This window comes from Phyllostomus hastatus, unplaced genomic scaffold (genome assembly GCF_019186645.2).
Source record: "Phyllostomus hastatus isolate PE091 unplaced genomic scaffold, TTU_PhHast_1.1 phas_scaffold_200, whole genome shotgun sequence".
Taxonomy (NCBI): domain Eukaryota; kingdom Metazoa; phylum Chordata; class Mammalia; order Chiroptera; family Phyllostomidae; genus Phyllostomus; species Phyllostomus hastatus.
The window spans coordinates 11,973,348-11,995,753 of NW_025334016.1; the positions used below are offsets into that span (position 1 = coordinate 11,973,348).

A 22,406-nucleotide genomic window follows, 5' to 3' on the forward strand; every position below is an offset into this window, starting at 1 on the left:
TGGCTCAGTGGACTGAGTGCTGGGCTGAGAACCAAAGGGTTGCTATTCAATTCTCAGTCAGGACACATGGCTGGATTGTGGGCCAGGGCCCCAGTAGGGGGCATGCAAGAGGCAGCCAGACATTGGTGTTTCTCTTCCTCTCTTTCCACCTCCCTTCCCCTCTCTAAAGATAAATAAATACAATCTTAAAAAAAGTAATAGAAAATGAGAAATTGAGGGAGGATCCAAGATGGAGACATAGGTGGTCGCACTGTACCTCCTCGCGCAACCAAAACTAAGGACAACAAGAATTTACAAACAAAAAACAACCAGAACAGAGAGAAATGAACCTAAGGGAAGTCTGAATACCATACATCCAGTCCGGTAAGGAGGGGCAGAATCGGAGGTCTACGGAGAGGGGTCGAGGGGTACTGGCAGGAAAAATCGGTGGCTGGCAGACACGCATGCAGGGCGCAGACCGCAGCTGACGGACCGGTGGCAGACCCTGGGCATGGGAGGCAATGAGCAGACCCAGTGAGGCACGCAAGGCAGCTGGCTGTCCGCAGCCGCACGTTCGCTCACAGAACTAAGCGAAAATGGGCAGCTCGACACAGACCGCGCATCCCAGGGACTCAGCGCCGGGGGGGGGGGGGGAAGCCTGAAGGCACCGATTGAAAACACCTGTGGAAGCTGAAGCTGGAAATTCTCTCAGCCTCACAGGAGGCTCCTTGGAGAAACCCACAGAGTCCGAGAGAGTGCACAAGCCCACCTGCCTGCCAGCACCAGAGGGGACCAATTTGCTTGTGGGAAGCGGCAAGGGGGACTGGAGTCCTGGTGAGACTGGACCGGGCGCCATTGTTCCCTCTCGGACCCCACCCCACATACCACGTCACAACTCAGCGACAGAGGTGCCCCGCCCTGGTGAACACCTAAGGCTCCGCCCCTCATATGTAACAGGCACAACCAGACCAAAGGAAAAAATAAAATAAAAAAGATGGCTCAAACAGAGTTAAAAGCCCCAGAGCCAATTTTTTTAAGTGACCGAGAAATAGCCAACCTATCAAATGCACAGTTCAAAGCACTGGTGATCAGGATGCTCACAGAATTGGTGGACTTTGGTCATAAATTAGATGAAAAAATGCAGATTACAATAAGTGAAATGAAGAAAAATGCACACGGAACCAATAGTGATGGAAAGAAAACTGGGTTTCAAATCAATGGAAGGGACCAGAAGGGGGAAAGGAACAACCAAACAGAAAAGAATGAAGAAACAAGAATTCAAAAAAAAAATGAGGACAGGCTTAGGGACCTCCAGGACACCTTTAAATGTTCCAATATCCGAATTATAGGGGTACCAGAAGGGGAAGAGGAAACACAACAAGTGCAAGAGTTATTTGAACAAATAATAAAGGAGAACTTCCCCAATATGGCAAGGGAAACAGACTTCCAGGAAGTCCAGGAAGCTTAGAGAGTCCCAAAGAGGTTGGACCCAAGGAGGAACATGCCAAGGCACATCATAATTACATTACCCAAAATAAAAACGAAGGAGAGAATTCTAGAAGCAGCAAGAGATAAGAGGACAGTTACCTACAAAGGAGTTCCCATCAGAATGTCAGCTGATTTCTCAAAAGAGACCTTGCAGGCAAGAAGGGGCTGGCAAGAAGTATTCCAAGTCATGAAAGGCAAGGACCTACATCCAAGAATACTCTATCCAACAAAGCTTTCATTTAAATGGAAGGGGAAATAAATTGCTTCTCAGATAAGGCCAAGTTAAAGGAGTTCATGATCACCAAGCCCTTATTATATGAAATGTTGAAGGGACTTATCTAAGAAAAAGATGATAAAAAATATGAACAGTAAAAAAAGACATCAAACTCACAGTTAATAACAAACACACCTAAAACAAAAGCAAACTAAGCAAACAAAGAGAACAGGAGCGGAACCACAGAAATGGAGATCACATGAAGGGTTAGCAACAGGGAAGTGGGAAGAGGAGAGAGGGGGAAAAGATATAGAGAATAAGTAGCATAGACAATAGGTAGAAAATAGGGGGAAGGCAGGAGTGGTGTGGGAAATGTAGAAGCGAAAGAACTTATGACACATGGACATGAACTAAAGGGAGGGAATGTGGGTGGGAGGGGATGGGCGGGGGGGTGTAGGGGGAGAATGGGACAACTGTAATAGCATAATCAATAAAATATATTTAAAAAAAGAAAGAAAATGAGAAATTATTTGAGGTGATAAGAAAATCACCCCACAATGATATCAGCAAAATGACAGGGTAGGCAGCGCCAAGCTCTCATCCCCCCAGAAACATCAAAAACAAGCAAAAATTGTCAGAACCAACTTAATTAGAACTCTGGAAAACAGTCAAAGATTTGTAGCAACCAAGCGAACATGGAAACAAGAAAAAGACAACTTAAAGTCGGTGGGAAAATTTCATGGCACTTTTACTTGCTCTTGCCCACCCCTTTCCATGTGTGGCAGTGGCAGCCCATGTTCCCAGTATGGAATCCTTGTTTCTGGAAGGATCAGAGAGACCTTATTCACAAATTAGTGTCTGTCTGTTCAAACCTGTCTGGGGACTACCGGAAGGACTGATGCAAGGACTTAGCCTCTGTTTTGCCTAACTCAGAACTCAGGTCAGAAAAAAAGCTGGTATTGCTCCAAAAGATTGCAAGGCAAACTAACAACCCACAGATGCCTGGGACAAAAGATTACAGTCCGGACATACAACAGACTGTCTAAGGCCTGAGAGGAAATGCTAGGGGGAGATTCTCTGGGAAATTACATTATTCAAAAGCACCCATAAGAAGGAATGCAATTTTACCATTTGTAATAGCATAGATGGACCTAGAGGATATTATGTTAAGTGAAATAAGTCAAAGACAAAGACAAATGCCATATGATTTCATTTATATGTGGAATCTAAAGAGCAAAATAAATGAATAAACAAATTGGAAATAAACTCATAGATACAGAGAACAGATTGATGGTTGCCAGAGGGGAGGAGGGTTTGAGGAGCTGGGTGAAAAAGGTAAAGGAATTAATAACTACAAATTGGTAGTCACAAGATAGTCCTGGGGATGTAAGGTGCAGCAGAGGGAATATAATCAATACCACTATAATAACTATGTACAGTGCTAGGTGGGTACTTGAAATACCAGGGGGAACACTTTGTAAAGTATATGATTGTCTAACCACTATGCTGTACACCTGAACTAATACAAAATAATATTGAATGTAAACTGTAATTGAAAAATAAAATTTTTAAAAAGTACCCATGTACAGGGAAATTTAGAAAGCCCACATATAGGCCCAGGATAAGACTCGTGCTCGCAAAAGACCCAGGACTCTATGTACTATAATTCTTCCCAAGCATCTCATCAATGTTATAACAAAACAACGTTAAACAAAATGATGTTATTAAAGAACCTGCTGTATTATCTCTTGAGTAAAACAAAAAGAGAAACTTTAAAAATATACATCTACCTACTTATTTTAAAATGAAACATCTTAAGTATAAATCAGAAACTAACAAGATTCCACTCTAAGGTGGAATAAGATGGGTAGAAAAGCCCTGGCTGGTGTGGCTCAGTGGATTGAGCGCCAGCCTGAGAACCAAAGGGTTGCTGGTTAAATTCCCAGACAGGGCACATGCCTGGGGGTCAGGTCCCCAGTTGGGGGCACACCACAGGCAACCACACATTGATGTTTCTCTCTCTTTCTCCCTCCCTTTTCCTTTCTCTAAAAATAAATAAAATAAAATCTTTTTTAAAATTAAAAAAAATAATGGGTGGAAAGTACAGGGGAGAGGTGACAATTATATGTATTTTTGTATAGTTTGATCTCTTCAAAACATGTCAACATTTTTACACATAAAGTTAAGAAAATTAAATCCACAAAAATGGAAAGAAATAAAATCTAAAACTGAATATAAAAAGAAAAGTGTGGACCTAACTGTATGCCAAATAAATAACGTAAGCACACTGGATGTGGGAAAAAGAAAATTAAAAAGAAAAACCAATCCAAATAACTTATAAACAGAGAACTTTGATTATATATCCTTGGTATGAAAGACATGCAAATAAATCATGTACTGTATTTAGTAGGTTGGCTTTTCATGAGTGTTGGTGCAGGAGTTCTGATTCTACTTTCTATGTATTATACGACTGAGTAAATGAGTCAACATATTGATGCCAGGAGCAGGTACTTTCAGTGTTGGAAAAGAGAGATGTAACTATAAAATTAGAGAAAAGTAGGAAGATTCCTAGGATGTTGTATGAATTCAAGGTATATATGTGAGTATGTATGTATATGTATGTGCACGTGTATATATACATATAGATACATAGACATAGAAATAGACACAGACAAAAAGCTCTGTTTACTGAAAGGGCCTATATCTAATGACACCCCAGTAATGATAAGCACACCTCACACAGAGATCTTGGTTTCTGTATATCATTATCCACTAATAGGAACCAGTGCTTCTTGGACAAATGACTTGAATCCAGGTCTGGGTCAGGGAAAGTAGAAGATGAGGGTTAGGACATCTTACTGCATCAGACAGTAAACAAGTGATACAAAAATTATAGGGATGTGTCAAAGAGACACCAAAGCCAACTTAAAAGGGCTTCCACTGGCCAACTCAGGGATAACTGAACATCAAAATAAACAATGACAGTAATGGATTATAATTCATGAAATATAATAAAAACTCATAAAAATAAAAATTTTGTATTACTGATATAAGTAAATAAATGAAGGAGAAAAGGAAGACCCACCTTCTAACACCATCACCTTGGGCATTAGGATTCCAACATGTGGATTTTGAGGAAACACAAACATTCAGACCACAGCAAAGGTCAACAAACAAAAATCAATCATATTTCTTTTTTAAAAGATTTTATTTATTTATTTATTTATTTTTAGGGGGGGGGGAAGGAGGAAGAAAGAGAGACAGAGAGAAACATCAATGTGTGGTTGCCTCTCGCACATCCACCATGGGGGACCTGGCCTGCAACACAGGCATGTGCCCTGACTTGGAATCAAACTGGTGAGCCTTTGGTTTGCAGGCCAGCACTCGAATCCACTGAGCCACATCAGCCAGCGAAAAAGCAATCATATTTCTGTATAATGGCAATAAATATTGGAAACTGAAATTTTAAAAACAAAACAATTTATAATAGAGTAGAAAATGAAATTAATGAGACATGTATAGGTCTAATGAAACATGGTGTTATGAACTGAATTGTGCCCCTCCAATTCACATACTGAGGCTCTAACCCCCAATGTGAATTTATTTGAAGATAGGGCCCATAAGAAGGTAATTAAAGTTAAATAAGGTCATAAGAGTGGGGCCCTACTCTGATAGGACTGGTGTCCCTATAAGAAGAGGAAAAGACACCAAAGCTCCCACCCTCTCTCTGCACAAGCACAGAGGAAAGATCATGTAAGGACACAGTAAGAAAGCAGCTATCAACATAGCAGGAAGGAGGTCTCACCAATGCTCAACTCTGATGGCACCCTGACCTGGGAATTCTAGCTTCCAGGACAGTAAGAAAATAAATTTCTGTAACATTTTGTTATGGCAGCCCAAACAGTCTAATATTCATGTAAAGGATCTGTATGTTGAAAATTACAAAATTGCCATGGGGGGCTAGAAGAGGGGGTGAAGGGATTGAGCAAAAAAGAAAAAAGGAAAAAAACTCATGGACATGGACAACAGTGTGGTGATTTCATGGGGGAGGTGGGTGGGGTAAGTAGAGAAGTATAGAGGGCCGGAAATGGTGATGGACAGAGATTTGACATGGGGTGCAGAACACACAATACAGTGTACAGATGATGCATTGTAGAATTGTGCACCTAAACCTGCATAATTTTGTTAACCAGTATTATCCCAACAAATTCAATAAAGAGAAAAAAAGAAAATTACAAGATATTGATGAAATAAATCACAGAAGATCTAAATAAATGCAGAGACATACTGTGTTCACTGATTGGAAGACAACATAATAAAGACATCAAACCTCCCCCACTGATCTACAGGATTAAGTCAATTCTTATAAAAATCTTAGCAAGATAATTTTTAGATATATAAGAAGATTATTCTAAAATTTTTATAGAAAGACAAAAGCAAAGGATCAAGAATAGCCAAACAATTTTGGAAAAACAGAATCAAGTTGAAGAAATCATACTACCTGATTTTAAGACTTCCTATAAAGATGCAGTTAATAAAGATGGTGTGATACTGGCAGAGGGATAGATACATAGATCACTAAAACAGAATCTACTCCAGAAGTAGACCCTACAAATATGGCCAATTGGTATTTGATAAAACTGTAAAAGCAATTCAATGGAGAAAAACGTTCCTTTCAACAAATGAGGTTAGAACAAATGGAAATCCATATGCAAAATTATGAACCTCTACCTAATCCCCACACCTCAGACAAAAATTGATGCAAAATGGATCATAGGTCTAAATGTAAAACCTAAAACTATAAAACTTACAGAAAAAAATAGGTCATCTTCATGACCTAGGGTTAAGCAGAGTTCTTAGACATGACATCAATAGCACAATGCATAAAGGAAATAATTTATAAATTGGACATTTTCAAAATTAAAAATTCTTGCTCTGTGAACACTTTTAAGAAAATGAAAAGACAACCCACTCACTTGGAGAGAATATTTACAAATCACGTATCTGACAAAGCACTTGTACACAGAATACATAAAGAATCTCAAAACTGAAAAAGGTGAAGGAATTGAGAAGTACTGATTGGTACTTACAAAATAGTTATGGGGATATAATATACAGCATAGGAATATAGTCAACAATATCAAAATAACTATGTATGGTGCCAGTTGGTACTGGAAATATCAGGGAGAACACTTTGTAAAGGATATGATTGTCTAACTACTATGCTGTACACCTGAAACTAATACAAATTTTTTTTCCTAAAGATTTTATTTATTTTTAGAGATGGGAAGGGAGGGAGAAAGAGAAAGAGAGAAACATCAATGTGTGGTTGCCTCTTGCATGGCCCCCACGGGGGACCTGGCCTGCAACCCAGGCATGTGCCCTGACTGGGAATTGAACCTGCAACCCTTTAGTTTGCAGCCCATGCTCAATCCACGGAGCTACGCCAGCCAGGGCTAATACAAAATTATATGAAACATAAACTGATTGAAAAAAAAATTTTAATAAAAAAATGCATAGTGAGAAAATCCAATTTAAACAGGCAGAATGCCCTAGCTAGTGTGGCTCAGTGGATTGAGCATGGGCCTGCAAACCAAAAGGTCGCTTGATTTCTGGTCACGGCACATGCCTGGTTTGTGAGCCAGGTCCCCAATTGGGGGTGTGTGAGAGGCAACTGGTCATTGTATCTCTCACACATTGATGTTTCTCTCCCTCTTTCTCCTTCCCTTCCCGTCTCTAAAAATAAATAAATAAAATATTTTTAAAAATAGGCAGAAGACTTCACTGAACAAAAACTTCACCAAAGAGGGTACACAAAAAGTAAGTAAGCATATATAAAGATATTCAACACCATCAGTTATTAGGGAAATGCAAATTAAAACCACGATAAGATACCACTGTGCTACTAGAATAACTAAAAATAAAAATACTGACAATATCAAATGCTGGCAAAAATGTGAAGCAATTGGAATTTTTATAAATTGCTGGTAAGCCCTAGTTGGTGTTGCTCAGTGGATTGAGTGCTGGCCCGCAAACCAAAAGGCTGCAGGCTCAATTCCTAGCCAGCTCCCCAGTTGTGGGGCGTGTGAGAAACAAACGTTCTATGTATTGATGTTTCTCTCCCTCTCTTTCTCCCTTCCTTCCTCTCCCTCTAAAAAATGAATAAATAAAATCGTTTTTAAAAAGAGAGCTTAAGATCAATTGATTAATTAACCAATGCTGGGGTGACACTGGTTAATTAATTGCTGGTGAAAATGAAAAATGACTCAACCATTCTGTAAAACAATTTGGCAGATTCTTAAAAAGTTAAACACATGCTTACCATATGACCTAGCAATCCAATATTTACTGTAGAGAAATTAAAACAGACAAAAACTTCATACAAAACAGACAAAGTTCACACAAAAACGTGCTATGAATGTTTAAGGTAGCTCTACTAATAATTGGCAAAAACTGGAAACAATTCAAATGTCTTTCAACAGGAGAACAGAGAAATAAGCTGTGGTACATCTATAGAGTAGAATACCACTCAGCAATAACAAAGGGAAGTGGTACTGACACACAACAACCCGGCTGAATCACCAGACAATTATACTAAGTGGGGGAAAAACCCAATCTCAAAAGGTTACATACTATATGGTTCAATTTTTATCACTTTCTTGAAATGAGAAAATTCTAGAAATGGAGAACAGATCCATAATTGCTAGGAGCCTAGGAATGGGATGAGGGTGGAAAAAAGGTAGATGTGGCTATAAAAGGGCAACATAAGGGATCCTTAAGAGTTACAGAAATGTTTCTTGACCATATCAATGTCAATATCCTAGTTATGACATTGTACTAGTTTTCTGAGATGCTAACATTGGGAGAAACTGGGTAAAGGATACATGGGATTTCTCTGTATTATTTTTACAATTCCATGTCAATCAATTATCTTAAAAGACTATTTAATTTTTTAAGGGGTTACATACCATATGATTCCATTTATATGACATTTTTGAAAAGATAAAACCTGACACAAAACAGATATGTGGTTGCCTGAGGTTACAGGTAGGGTAGCATGAGGCATTTTTTTTGCCATGATGAAACTATATTCTATAGATTAGTTACACCAATTTATACATGTTAGCATTTATTGAACTGGACAAAAACAAAATCAATTTTACTGTACACTAATTTTAAAATAAACATTTTTATTGAATTTATTGGGGTGACATTGGTTAATAAAATTATATAGGTTTCAAGTGTACAACTCTACAATACATCATCTGTATATTGTGCTGTGTGTTCACCACCCAAGTCAAGTCTCCACCAATCACCATTTAATCTACCTATAGATAGATTACCTGCCTCCAGTCCCCTTCCCCTTTGGTAATCACCATGCTGTTGTCTGTGTCTATGAGGGTTTTTTGTTGTTGTTGCTTAATCCCTTCACCTTTTCACTCAGCCCCACAACCCCCTCCGTCCTCTGATAGCTGTCAGTCTTTTCTCTGCATCTATGAGTCTGTTTCTATATTGTTTTCTGGGAAAAATTAATTAAAGTGAAAGGAAAAAAGTGGTGGCCTATGGGTTTCTGCAGGACTTTGTGTCTTAGACAAATGAGAATCAAAATTCCAACTGAGAAAATTACTTTAGGAAAACCATTTGGAAGACACACAGTTCCCTGATATTTCATTTCCAAACTACATTTTGACATTAGGTCTCCACCTCACTAAGTAATGCTGTAAGAAATATCTGCAGGAAACCAGGGACTGCATTTTTCACTGGGCTGTAGTTGAAGACAATTCCACCCTCCACAGGAAGACCCAGCAAAGAAATGCCTTGAAAGGCAACTGCAGGGAAACTTTTCTTTCCTAAGGACTTGGTGTGCTCGCTCTATTATGAGCAAGGTGAGCCAGGTTACTGGTTACATTTCCCTCCCTCTGGCTGCCAGGGGCTCAAAAACAAATTTGCAACTCATCACTAGTATCTGTTATACCCTAAGCCCTCCACATGTCTACATTGGCCTTGTTGCTTTCATTTTCCCTGATCCTAATGCTTATTTACAAATAATTTCCCATTTTATGTCAGAGATTCCTATGTAGCTGATCATACCCATGGTAAAACAAGAAGGAACAGACAAGTCTTACCTGGGTTTTGGCCATTTCCTGCTCTTCTTGGAAAAAGGCAGATGTGTGAAGTCTGAGCTGGAAGAGTGGAGAAATGTAGAGCATATGAGAAACCCCATCAGGCTTCCAGTGTCCAGAATTATCTTCCTACAAATTCCCTCACACCAGCCAGATGTGCGGCCATTGTACAACTCTATGGACAAACTCTGTCCAAACTCGGGGAGTTTCGACAACCATGTGGTTTTACTAACCACCTGTGTATTCTTGCCTCTTTTCCTCATGTGAACATTTAACACAAAAGGTTTTTTTCTCTATACACTTATGTACTGACCAAGAAATTGTATTTCTAGGTGTTTCCCTTAATGAAAAAGCATATCATAATTTCTCTGTAAGTACCTTCATCTCAGCATTGACTTTAACAATGCCAAATTTAAACGATCCTATATGACCCATAATACAGGATTGATAAGGAAACAAAGGAAATGAAATGCTCTGTAGCTATTAAAAATAATGTTGTATGGAACTGCATATTTCTTATGTGTGTACTTTTTATTAAGGTAGCGTTAGTTTATTACATTATATAAGTTTCAGGTGTGCAACATTGTAATTTGACAACTGTTTATAACACATTGTACTCACCTATCTGTGCACTTTTCTGTACATATATCTAAATTAAGTTTTTTAAATGTTATATAAGTTTATAAGCTGAATCACAGTAAACTTGTAAACTAAAAGAAGGTAGGTTACAGAATTGCAGGAACCCATTTTAAAAATGTATGTTAAATGTATAAAAATGCATACCTCTGACAAGAATGGACATTTAAATGTAGGGGGATAAAGTTAGTTCCTTTTGATTTTCTTTTATTTTCTAATTAATCTAGAATTTAAATGTGTTAATTATCTGTTAACCGCCAAGAAAACAACTTTTTAAAACACTACTCCATGACATTAGCTGATCCCCCACAGACCCCGCAGACCGAGGCCCTACCCCCTCCCCAACGCCAAGCCCAGGCTCTGAGTGAAGACCTTATGCAGGTGAGTGCTCTCAGATGCCTTCTTCCTTCTCCTCACCTCACTGGGGCCGTCTTGCCCAGGAACCAGAAGGAAGCCTTCAGGTGCAGATTCACTTCAGCTGGAACACTGACACCAGGCCCCTACCTCGGAGCTTGGGCAAAGGGAGAGGGGGGGCACACCTGAGGAGGGGCCTAAAGGGTGCTATGACCCCTTAGCGCAGGTCACTGTGCTGGAAAATGTGTAAAAGTCAACGTTTAATAAGCCCCATTCAATCCTGACTAGTCCCATAACTTTGCCCACCATTGACCCCAAACACCATCTTCACTGACCTCTCGGTCCCCTATCATTCAACCCACAAGCCCCTACATCAATGACTCCCACAAATCCCCCTTTACTAGTCCCCCATAAGTCCCCATCACTCAGTCCATCACCCCTAGCACTCGCCCCCTCAACCTCTCTCTCTCTCTCAACAACAGATTTTCTGCTCTCTGCAGAGGAGACCGTTGCAAGAACTAGCCCCAAGAAAATACTTCCGCTTCGGAACCAACTCCGGCACCACAGCCTACAGGGTTGCAGGGGCCGCTTGTGCGCACACTCAGTTGGAGCTCGGAGCCCTTGTCCGCCAATAGTCAACCTGCGGCCCCCTCCCACCGCCCCAAGTGAGCGCCATGAGACCACTGCGCAGGCGCTGAGGGAAGATGGCCGCGCCAGTGATGTCACTCCAAGCAGATGGCTACGCCCACCGCATCTCCTCTCTTGGAAGATGGACGCATCCAGCAGGTGTTTTACTTTGTTTGGCAGAGATCAGCATTCCTAAAATTTCCAAGACCAGTTTTCTTATGACGGGGAGGGAAAGCACCCAATTAAGGATAGTTCAAACACGAAGGATTTTGGTGTCTTGAATTTGGAGGGCAGCATCATGTTTGCAGGTGTAATTCAACAGTAAGATGGGATGCGAAGCATAATTGCAAGGCGTGGACATAGTATAGGAGGTAGCTCTGGCTCCATCCAGTGGCTAGGGCTGGGAGTTGACAGTCAAGCGTTTAAAGGCAAACCAGAAGCTGAAGAATAAACAGACGGCGACCTAGGACACGCGCGCGCACACACACACACACACGTACACACTTTGGAGCGGAAGGGGTTGTGTTAAGTAGGGGTTGACAAGTTGCTTCCTCTGGGTCCACAGGGACGACCTTCTTTCGTCAGAAATGACAGTTACACAATGCAAAAGAAGCAGGCCACACAAATATCTGAAGCAAAGAGCTTTCTGGTGGAGGGCACCGATGTTAAAGGCCTGGAGGTAGGACCTAGTTTGGTGTCTTGGAGGAACAAAAACTGTGTCATTGTACTGGCAGTGTAGGAGGTGTGCACAAGGGAGAGGTGAATGGGGACCAGATGTTGTAGGGCCTCCTCTATCAACAGCAGAGCTCTTAGCCCTAGCTGGCATAGCTCTGTGGATTGAGCGCGGGCTGGGAACCAAAGTGTCCCGGGTTCGATTCCCAGCCAGGGTACATGCCTGGGTTGCAGGCCATAACCCCCAGCAACCGCACATTGATGTTTCTCTGTTTCTCTCTCTCTCCCTCTCTCTCTCTCTCTCTCTCCCTCCCTCCCTTCCTTCCCTCTCTAAAAATAAATAAATAAAAATCTTAAAAAAAAAAAGAACAGAGCTCTTACTTCATCCTGGACCTAATGGGAAGCCATAAGAGGGATCAGATATTTAAAAGACGAGCCTGAAGCGATCTAATATTATATCTTATTGTTAAAAATACACATATATTTGGCTCCTGTTTTTTGCCTATTTTGCATCACTAGAATGAACATAAGTTCCATAGGGATTTAATTTCCTCCCACATGGCAGGTAGTGTTCTAGATGGTGAGAATATAGCAGGGAAGAAAACAGAAGCAAAAACAAACAAAAACAACGGACCACCATGATGGAGACCCACACCTACCCGTTGTGTAACCTAGGGTAGGACTCAACTTCTCTGGGTTGTTTCCTCATCTATAAAACTGGGGTACTGACAATACCTACTACTTTAGGGTTGTAGTGACAAATGTGTTGATAATTGAAAGGGTTTAGAACAATGCCTGGCACATGGCAAGTGCTAATATAAATGCTGATGATGATGATTTAAATAAAATTAGATTGTGTATGTATAAAATTTTTTTAATAAGAAGAAAAAATAAAAAGATGGTGTTGAGACTGGACTGCAGAGGGCAAGGGCAAGGGCAAAAAGTGAGGAGGCTCCTGCCAACAGGCCCAGCAAGTAATAAAGAGGGCTCGGACCTATCACATTACTTCCTCCTTGCCAGGCACTATGTGAAGCACATGACATGACCTGCCTCAGAGAGCCCCCACTTTCTGTGAACAGTCCTATGCATCCCCCATACTTCTCAGATAAAGAAACTGAGTCACAGAGAGACTAAATAACTTTCCCAAGGTCACACAGTTTCCCAAGGTCAGATCCTTAACTGCCACCCAATAATACTCTTGTTTATTCAATATCCCACAGAACTTCCAGAAAGTATCTGAGGTTCCTCATTCTAGAAGCATTAAAACTAGCCAAGGAATGTTTTTTTTCCAGAAGTACAGATGGAGCTTCCTAGCAGACAAAACAAAGAGAGAAAGCAAGGGAATAACTCAGATCTCTTGCTCCCTGGGAACAAAATTTATAAGCCCTCTGAATGCATTAGTAAGTAGAAAATAGGAGCAAGTGGACCTTTAGGCTCATCCTAGTCTGGCCTCTTCCAGCCTGTAAACAATATTTCCTTACCACCTTGTATGTGCACACACACACACACACACATACACATGGAGAAAGAAACCCTTTAGGGTTGGTGGGTGTTGGGGTGCAGTGGTTGCCAGCTCCAAAAATGTTCTTGGGCCAGTGATACAGCCCCTCAGAAACTGTCCTAGGGTTCACAATACACACCCACAAGATATGTGAGGCCAGCTTTTCTGCTGCAGAGCTGGGACCCCCACTCTCTGTCCTGGATATCCTCTACCATCAGGCCCTACAGGCAAGACCTCCTCATACAGTGGCCTAAGCAGCAGGTAGCTATTTAGGTGAAGTAGTCTAGAAAGCTGACAGATGGTCCCACCACCATGTCTGCATATGTGACACTCCCACCCAAAGGCCCTCTACCTCACTGATGAATCATTACAGTTGCTCTTAACATACATTTTATCAAACCTATGAAAGCTGCCAATTGTGAGCAGTCATTTTGGACCATGAGGTAGAAGGCGAGGTTGATGGAGCAACAGCACAGGAGACAGTTCTCTGGTGACCTTGGAACCATCACGCTTGCCCTAAACTACCTACCTCCAAGTGAGGAATCCCCTTCCAACCTCTTTTTTTAAGATTTTACTTATTTTAGATAGAAAGGAAGGGAGGGAGAAAGAGAGAGAGAAACATCAATTTGTGGTTGCCTCTCACGCCTCCTACTGGGGACCTCGCCTGCAACCCAGGCATGTACCCTGAATGGGCATGGAAACAGTGACCCTTTGGTTTGCAGGCTGGCACTCAATCCACTGAGCCACACCAGCCAGGGCCCCTTCCAGACTCTTAAAGCCACTGGTATTTGTATTGGTGTCGGTATATGCAGTCAAACCAAATCCTGACTGATAGTCTCATCAGACTTTTTTGTCTTGGTTAATGTGACAGTAAATGTGAGACACGTGGTACTGGGAGGGTGGTGAATAATGGTGAATGAAGGACAAACTGAGAGTGAATCTGGAGAGGCAAAGGACTATGGAATGGAGATGAAAGAGCAGTTGAGTGGATTGAACGTGAGTAGTGTGGGACAGAGTGAGGAAGTAACTATACATTAGATTGTGCTATAATCTGAAGTTATGAATGAGACAGAGTACATGATGGGAAAATAAGATACAATCTAAGTGGCAATGAGTTAAAGTGGAGCAGACTGTGAGTTCACTCACAATGAATGGCGGTAATGAAAGGCAGAAATATGAATGGAGTTGATAATGCATTAGAGTTGATATGAATACTAAGGATTACAGTGTTAATGAAGCGTGGTTTATGAGGCACAGTATGAGCAAAGAGGTGAATTTCAGGGGAAGGTGGAAGTGAATGGAGGTAATGTGGTGTATAAAGGGAAGATGGGATGCACAAAGGACAAAATAAGAGGGTGTTGGGAACTGCCTTGCCTGCTTTCAGAAGCTGTAACCCCCACCAAGGCTAAGGCTGAAGGAGTGACCTTGGACCATAAGCCACCAAGGAGACAAAAGCTTATCTCCCTGGTAGGAGCTCAGCTTCTGCTCCTTTTACTTCATCATAACTGGCCGCCAACGCTTGATCGGTTAGCCAATGATGGATAAGATTCCCCAAGGGGGGGCGGGCAATCTAAGACAGGCACGATCATGTGGGAGGCCCCCAAGGAAGGACTTTGGGGGCTACAGCAAAAGGGAGTGATGGACCCTCGCCCCTTGGCTTTGACAAAGCCTGAGTCCTCATTGTCTATGAGAAATCTACTAATCTCTTGGCTGCCTTACTTCCCTTGCTCCACCTAAGCCTGAAACAATGACAGAGGGCGGTGCAGCCCTGTGCTGGAATGGGCAGGTTCCCTGGGCGATCAGACCTAAGAAAGAATATGTAAAATCCTATGAAACCTGCTTTGTTTAGAATGCTCTCAATTAAATGATAAGTGTCCAAGCAAGAAGTAAGTTTGTTCCTCAAAGTTTTACAGCTCTTTAGCTATCTGACCCTGACTCAAAATAGACCCTCAGAGTTCTTTGTTATCCATTGTTTGATCCTTACTGCCTGGCAATGATTAATGAGCTTTACCTGAATTCTTGTGTAAACAAGCCCAATAAAAAGCCCATTGAGGAACAGGCTCCTGGCCCTTCTCCTTTGAGAGATGGGCCACCTTTCCTCCCCAAGCAGATCATGTTTTGGTAGACTTATTCTCATCGTGGTGGCTGGGTGGGGGGGGCCTGCAGGCGGAGCCCCACCAAGAGGGAATGGAGATAAATCCATAGTAGACTATGACTACATGAATCAGGTTGAGTTTGAGTGGAGATACTATGAGGGGAAGGAGAGTGACAAAAGGTGAATGAGAGGCAGGCTAGGATAAGATAGGGGTAATGCAGGGCAGTGTTCCAGGGACATACAGGAATCCCAGTGTGAATCAGTCCAGGTGAATGAACTGAAGCATGTGAGTAAATGAAGGCAATGTTGGGCAGGGTGACAAGAGACAGAAGTAAAAGGCAGAGTAAGGTAGGTAACTGGGTATTGTGAGGCAAAGGAAGAGGGAATGAAGGTCCACTCACATGGCCCAAGATGATGAGTAAGGTGGGGAAAATGGGGCACAACATGAGCAAAAAGTGGTGAATTTGAGGTAGAGTGACTAAATGGGGGTATTGTGGAGCAGAACGGGAGGAACTAGACTTGAATCAGGAGCAGAATGGGAGTGATAATTGGAAATAGGGGTTACACTGGGAGTGGATTTAAATGAATGAGATAATGAAAGGCAGAGTGAGAGTAAATGGAGGCAATGAAGAGAAAATTGAGAAAGCATGGAGGCAGCCAAGCACAGAGTGAGTATACCTAGGTAACTTGAGCTAGTGTTTAGGAGTAATATGAGACACAAGTCCAGGAAATGGAGGTATGTAGAGGCAGCATTAGAGAAAACAGAGGTGAAGAAATGACAGGGAGAGAATAAGGGAGAAAAATGAGGTCTGGAGTCAATGAACAAAGCTGAAGGATGGGCCACATGAGACTGAATGGGAGTCATTTGATGCAGTGTCAAGGAAGTGGAGGTGAAAGTAGGAAATGAATGTGAGTGAATGGAGGTGAAAAACGAATATGACATGGGAGAATTGGGATAATGATAAGTAGAGAGTTAGGGAAATTGTAGTAATAGGAGACCCGGTGTGAATGAATGAGTGGATGAGAGGCAGTGTAAGCAAGTGGGGAATAAAAGGTAGACTAAAAACAGAGTTGAAAAAGCAGTAGAGTGTGTATACATATAATATGTAACATATAACATGTAAAATGAGGCATACTGTGGAGTAACATGGGGCAGATTCCAATAAATTAGGATGAAACAAGGCACAATAAGTGAAAAATGTGGTAAGAATGAGTAAATGGAGGTAATGGGGGCCAGTGAATGAGGGTGTGGTAGTCATATTTTACAAAACACAAGGAATCTGAGGTGGTAGTAGGCACAGTGTAGTGAACAGAGCTGACCACTCAGCAGAATGGGGGGAATGGAGGTACAGGACAGAGTGAGTAAAAATGGAAGTAACCAAAGAAAGAAAGAAAGAAAATGGAGGTAACCAAGTGCTAGAGAATAATTAACAGTAGAGTGACACAGTGTTAAAGAATGTAAAGAAATGCGAGCCAAACATGAATCCTGTCTGTCCTTTGTGTGTCCCCAGCACCCCTCTCTCTGTATCTCTGACATCTCAGTTTTTCCCTGTTTTTGTCTTTTGTCTCCTTCCATCTCTGTGTATATGTCAGTGTCTTTCTTTTTCTGTGTGTGTGTGTGTGTGTGTGTGTGTGTAACAGGGCTGGCACTGAAGAAGATGGTGAGGTACCCAACCCTCAGGCTTCTGTGTTCCAGAACATCTATGACTTAGGTCTTTACTCATAAAGCCCAGAGTTCCAGAATGCCCTAGTTCTGAACACTGCATGGTGAGTCTGGAGCAAGGAATCTACTAGGAAGGCTTGTGGTAGTCATAATGCAAGCCTGGGGGACTGTGGTGGTGACCCTCATGCTGATAGTTGCCACTGTGGATGCCAAGATCTATGAACGCTGCGACCTGGCAATGAAGCTGGAGAAGGCGGGCCTCAATGGCTTCCAAGGCTACAGCATTGGAGACTGTGAGACCTCAGTTGCCCCATGCCCAACCTATACCCCAAACCTCCCACCACACTCAGATACAGGCCCCCCCTTGTCATTTATCACACCCCTAGGTCAGGGCATAATCCTCTCAGTCACCCCCTGACTAACTGATGAGTGGTTTAACCAACTCTAATGTGATTACCATCATCACCTTCACAATCACCCTCATCTCTACCATCAACACCATCACTACCATCAATGTTATCACTGCTATTACCACCATGAATACCATAAACAATGTTATCATTGACATCTCACCAAAATCACCAACATCAACACCACCACCAAACCAAGAACATCAACCCCACAACTGAGATGACAACCATCCCTGTCCCCACCCTGCTCCTCCTAACCTCTTCTATTCCTAGAATGCATGCCCACCTGCTACCTTCCCTCTCTCTTCCCCAGGGCTATGCATAGCACATTATGAGAGTGGTTTTGACACCGCCTTCATGAACCACAATCCTGACGGCAGCAGTGACTATGGCATTTTCCAGCTGAATTCTGCCTGGTGGTGTGACAATGGTGTTACACCCACCAAGAACCTCTGCCACATGGAGTGTCGTGGTAAGGTGGCAATGGGGATGCCCAGAAGCCCTGCCTGGCCCCAACACACAGAGGGCAAGGTTATCTAAGCCACAATCTCCAGTAACAAGCAGAAAAACAATAGGGAAAGCAGCAGAGTTGCCTGGGCTGTTAGAGACACCACCCTTTCTCCTAACCCAGACTGCACTGAAATGTTGTCTGGGTCAGGAGGACTCATAGCTCCTAAACCTCACCCAGAATGGAGGCTGTAGTTTTCTGGAACTCAGGAAACAGGAAACTTAACCTCATGTGGAATTGAGATTGCCCTGATTTGGGGTTGAGGTTGTTCATCCCCTGGGATGGAGGAAGAAGCAGATACCTAATTGTAGGAATAGAAACAAGGTACCTCTGTGCAGAAAGGATAGAAATTTCCAGATAAATTGTAGTGTTGTTGAATACAAAATTGAGTAGCAGAAGTTGTTCAAGGTTGGACAAAATGGCGTTTGAGGTTGTCCAAGACAGATCAAAATGGATACTGAGGTTATTTGGGTCATTCATATCATAACCAGTCAAAATGAGAGTTGAGGTTATCCAGGACCTGACAACACAGTGTTTAAAGTCACCAGGACTGACCAACCTTTCAGTTGAGCACCTTCCCAGCCAACCAACATGGTGGTTGACGTGATGTCAGGTCAGCTACCATTGCAATTGAGATAATTCATAACCACATAAAATTAGAGTTGAAGATATATAGCACTGGCCAACATGGACTTTAAGACTGTCCAGAACCAATCAATATGGTGGTTGAGGTTATTTATAACCAGCCAACATGACAGTCAAGGTCATTCAGGATGAGTCAAAATGAGTTAAGATTATACAGAACCAGCCAACATGATAGTTGAGGTAACCAGCTGACAAGTATGTCAAGGTTATCCAGAATCAGCTAATGTAGTTGTTGATGTTATTCAGGCCCCAAGAAAACCAGGACCCCTGGACCCTACATACACTGTTACCCTGTCTCCAATGCACCAGATCATTATATCTCTGTCTTTCTCCCAGACCTTCTCAACCGCCATATTCTGGATGACATCTTGTGTATCAAGAAGGTAGTGTCCTCACAGAATGGTATGAATGCCTGGTAAGTTCACGGGAATGGCTTGGACCCTTGGCAGCTGGTGGCACCACCATCCCATCAGCCTATCCACTTCATCCTCCCTCCTTCCTTCCTTTTCCCAGGGGTTCCTGGATCCAGTACTGTTATGGCCATGATTTATCTGAGTGGCTCAAGGGGTGTAATATGAATGCAAAACCTGACATGGAGAGAATGACTTCATGACTCATTCCCAGAGACAGATTTTACTTTTCTTCCTTTTCTTTCTTTTGTGGACTTAATAAAGGATGGTACCTACCTGTAAGCAATGCAAGAGACCTCTGATGCTTGACCCTATTCATTTTTCCAATGACTGGAGGTACCCCCATTCAACCACAGTCATATATTTAAAGCTCTAATCTGGATACCAGATCACTCAAGGTTGTAGAGGGTGTAGAACATAGTGTAGTGATTAAGAGCATAGGTTCTCTCAGGTTCAAATACCATCCCTATCACTTACAAACTCTGTACCTTAAGGGAGGCACTTAATATTTCCATGCCTCAGTTTCTCACCTGTAAAATGAGGATGATAATTATAGTAACTATCTCATGGGGTTGTGGGAGAATTAATGTTTGTAAAGCACATAAAGTGAAGGGTAAAGATAATTGGCTTCCTTTAAAAAGTATCATTCTCAGTTGAGGGCACTACAGGCTCTTTAATTAAAGCAGATACAGTCTCTTCAGGAAGCTCAGTGGGAAATAAAAGTTCAAAGTACTCACATTCTTCCACATCCTCCCACATATTACCATTCTAACTCTTAGCCCCCATTCCCTCTTTCACAATCAATATCCTAAGTTTAAAATGATAGGCGTGGAATTTAGCCCAGGGATTCAATGAATACACAAAGTAATAATTTCAAACTTTTATGGAATGCCTGGGTTTTAGTCTGTGCCTGGAGCAGAGAATTTAGGAATCTGAACTTGCAACTCTGTGCTGCCAGCCCCATTGGAAGCAGCCACCCCCATGAAGAAGCAGTCCTTTATGTCCTTTGTACTCTTTGGTCAGGGATGGATACTCATCTACTCAAAGCCTTGTTTTCAGTGTTTACTTCACCCAAGTTAAGCACAGATGGTCATTAAAGCAGCTATCTGCCACTATATGTCAAGGAATTCCCAAGGCCCCATCCTTAATGCCAACTGGATTTCAGCCCCAACCAGTCTAGATAACTAAATCTTGCATTTCCTTGAGGGTCCATAATGGGTGCCATTACTCATTGTACCAATTCCTGAATGTGATAGTTATTCATTAAAAGCAGAAGAAATAAACTCTGGTAACTTTAAGGAACAAGCAAATTTCCTAAAAGCTTATCAGGTATTTCTGGGAAGACTGAATGATCAAGCTCAGAAAGGGTGAAGCACACCCAAAACTTTGACCATAAAAGAGGCTGGAGAAAAAATACTGTATTATCAATTGTTGCTACTTCTGGAAATTGGATTTGATGCCCTAGTGTTTTTTTTCTTTAATTTGTTCTGATTACACATCCTTTCTAATAATTTATGACATTTATAGTATATTTATAATCATTGTTCCTTTAGTGGTTATCTTTAAATCTGTAACTTTGTATACATTCATAAACCTTTTATTTCTTGTTCATGGTACTTATTCCCCATTATGAGAGATGCCAAACAGCTATTCTTAATAATATATTTTATTAACTTTTCTATAAGAATTTTAGTATTAATACTGAAATATTTCCCTAATTATTTCCATTGAACTATGTTTATCAAAATAAAGTGGGTTTCTGTTGATACTGTGCCAAGATTTACAGTGAGGTTTAGCTTTTAGCTAAAGGCTCTCATACATTCAAAGCTTCAAAAGATTACAGACTTGAACAATCTCTCTGATATAAAATAGTCAGTCAGTACAAACTCAGGATAACAAGTACAGAGGCCAAGTTGTTTTGCATCAGGACCTTGGTTCTTGCTATTCCTTCTGCCTGGAATGTTCTTACCCCCAGTATGGCTAACACCTCATTTTCAGGTCTAAGCTCAAAATGTCACATTCTCAGAAAGGCCTTGCCTGACCATCTTAACTAAAACATGATCCCCAACCTCATTTTTCCTTTTTCTTTGACTTTTCTATGAAGGATTTCCCATTTTCAGTTGTCATAAACTTTCTCTTCTCTGAGTTCTTTAACCCATCGTGAGCCTTAACTTCTGGCAGAAGGTTTTTCTCATATTGAGGACAGTCATAGGGTTTCTATCTTATGTGGGTTCTCTGATGTACAGCGAGTTTTGACCTCTCACTGAAGGCTCTACTACACTTATCACATTTATAGTGTTTCTCTCCTATATGAGTTCTTTGACATATAATAAGGTATAATTTCCAGACAAAAGCTTTATCACATACATTTACACTCACAGGGGTTTTTCCCCTGTGTGAACTCTCTGATGAATAATGAGACAGGATTTCTGGAAGAAAGCTTTATCACATTCATTGCATTCACAGCATTCATAGGATTTCTCAAATTTTTCTCCTGTATGAGCTCTCTGATGTAACATAAGCTATGACTCCCAGAAGACTTTTCCACATATACTACATCCATCAAATTTTTCTCTTATATGAATTATTTGATGGACACTGAGACTCAGCTTAAGGGTGAAGGCTTTTCACTGTCTCAACACATGTAAGGTTTCTCTCTTGTATGAGTTCTTCGATGTCTACATAGTGTTGATTTCTCTCTAAAGGATTTGCCATATCTATTACATTCACATGGTTTATCTCCTATGTGTGTTCTCTGGTGTACACTGAGGTGTACCTTTTGATTGAAGGTTTTCCCACTCTGAGAACATTCTCCTGGGTGAATTCTCTGATGTATATTGAGCTTTCTCTTTTCTCAGAAGGTTTTGCCACACTCATTGCATTCATATGGGTTTTCACCTTTATGAGTTCTTTGATGTTTATGCAGTGTTGATTTCTCTCTGAAAGATTTGCCACATTTGTTACATTCGAAGGTTTTTTTCTCCTGTGTGCACTCTCTTATGTACACTGATGTATGCCTTCTTGTTGAAGGCTTTTCTGTATTCTGCACATTCATAGGGTTTTTCTCCTGCTTGCAGTAAA

General features: G+C 41.5%; 2 protein-coding genes across 8 annotated transcripts in view; one reads left to right on the forward strand and one right to left on the reverse strand.

Moving 5' to 3' along the window:
- Positions 1-11,479, reverse strand: part of LOC123832842 (zinc finger protein 182) — a 29,086-nt gene extending 17,607 nt beyond the window's left edge. For 4 of the 7 annotated variants that reach the window (XM_045860696.1, XM_045860694.1, XM_045860695.1 and 1 more), the window contains exons 1-2: positions 10,858-11,472; positions 9,808-9,864 (exon numbers count right to left, since the gene is read on the reverse strand). In XM_045860696.1, coding sequence (XP_045716652.1) covers positions 9,808-9,822 — 15 coding nt within the window. In that variant the 5' untranslated portion in view covers positions 9,823-9,864; positions 10,858-11,472. Of the gene's footprint in view, positions 1-9,807; positions 9,865-10,857 lie in introns of all 7 variants that reach the window. The other 3 variants (XM_045860693.1, XM_045860691.1, XM_045860692.1) reach the window with 3 other exon arrangements.
- A 5,974-nt stretch (positions 11,480-17,453) lies between these two features.
- Positions 17,454-19,528, forward strand: LOC123832844 (sperm acrosome-associated protein 5-like). The gene is made up of 4 exons (XM_045860704.1): positions 17,454-17,645; positions 18,076-18,234; positions 19,252-19,330; positions 19,429-19,528. Exons 1-4 carry the CDS (start codon positions 17,504-17,506, stop codon positions 19,526-19,528), a joined length of 480 nt encoding a protein of 159 aa, XP_045716660.1. The 5' UTR covers positions 17,454-17,503.
- The last annotated feature ends 2,878 nt before the right edge of the window (positions 19,529-22,406 follow it).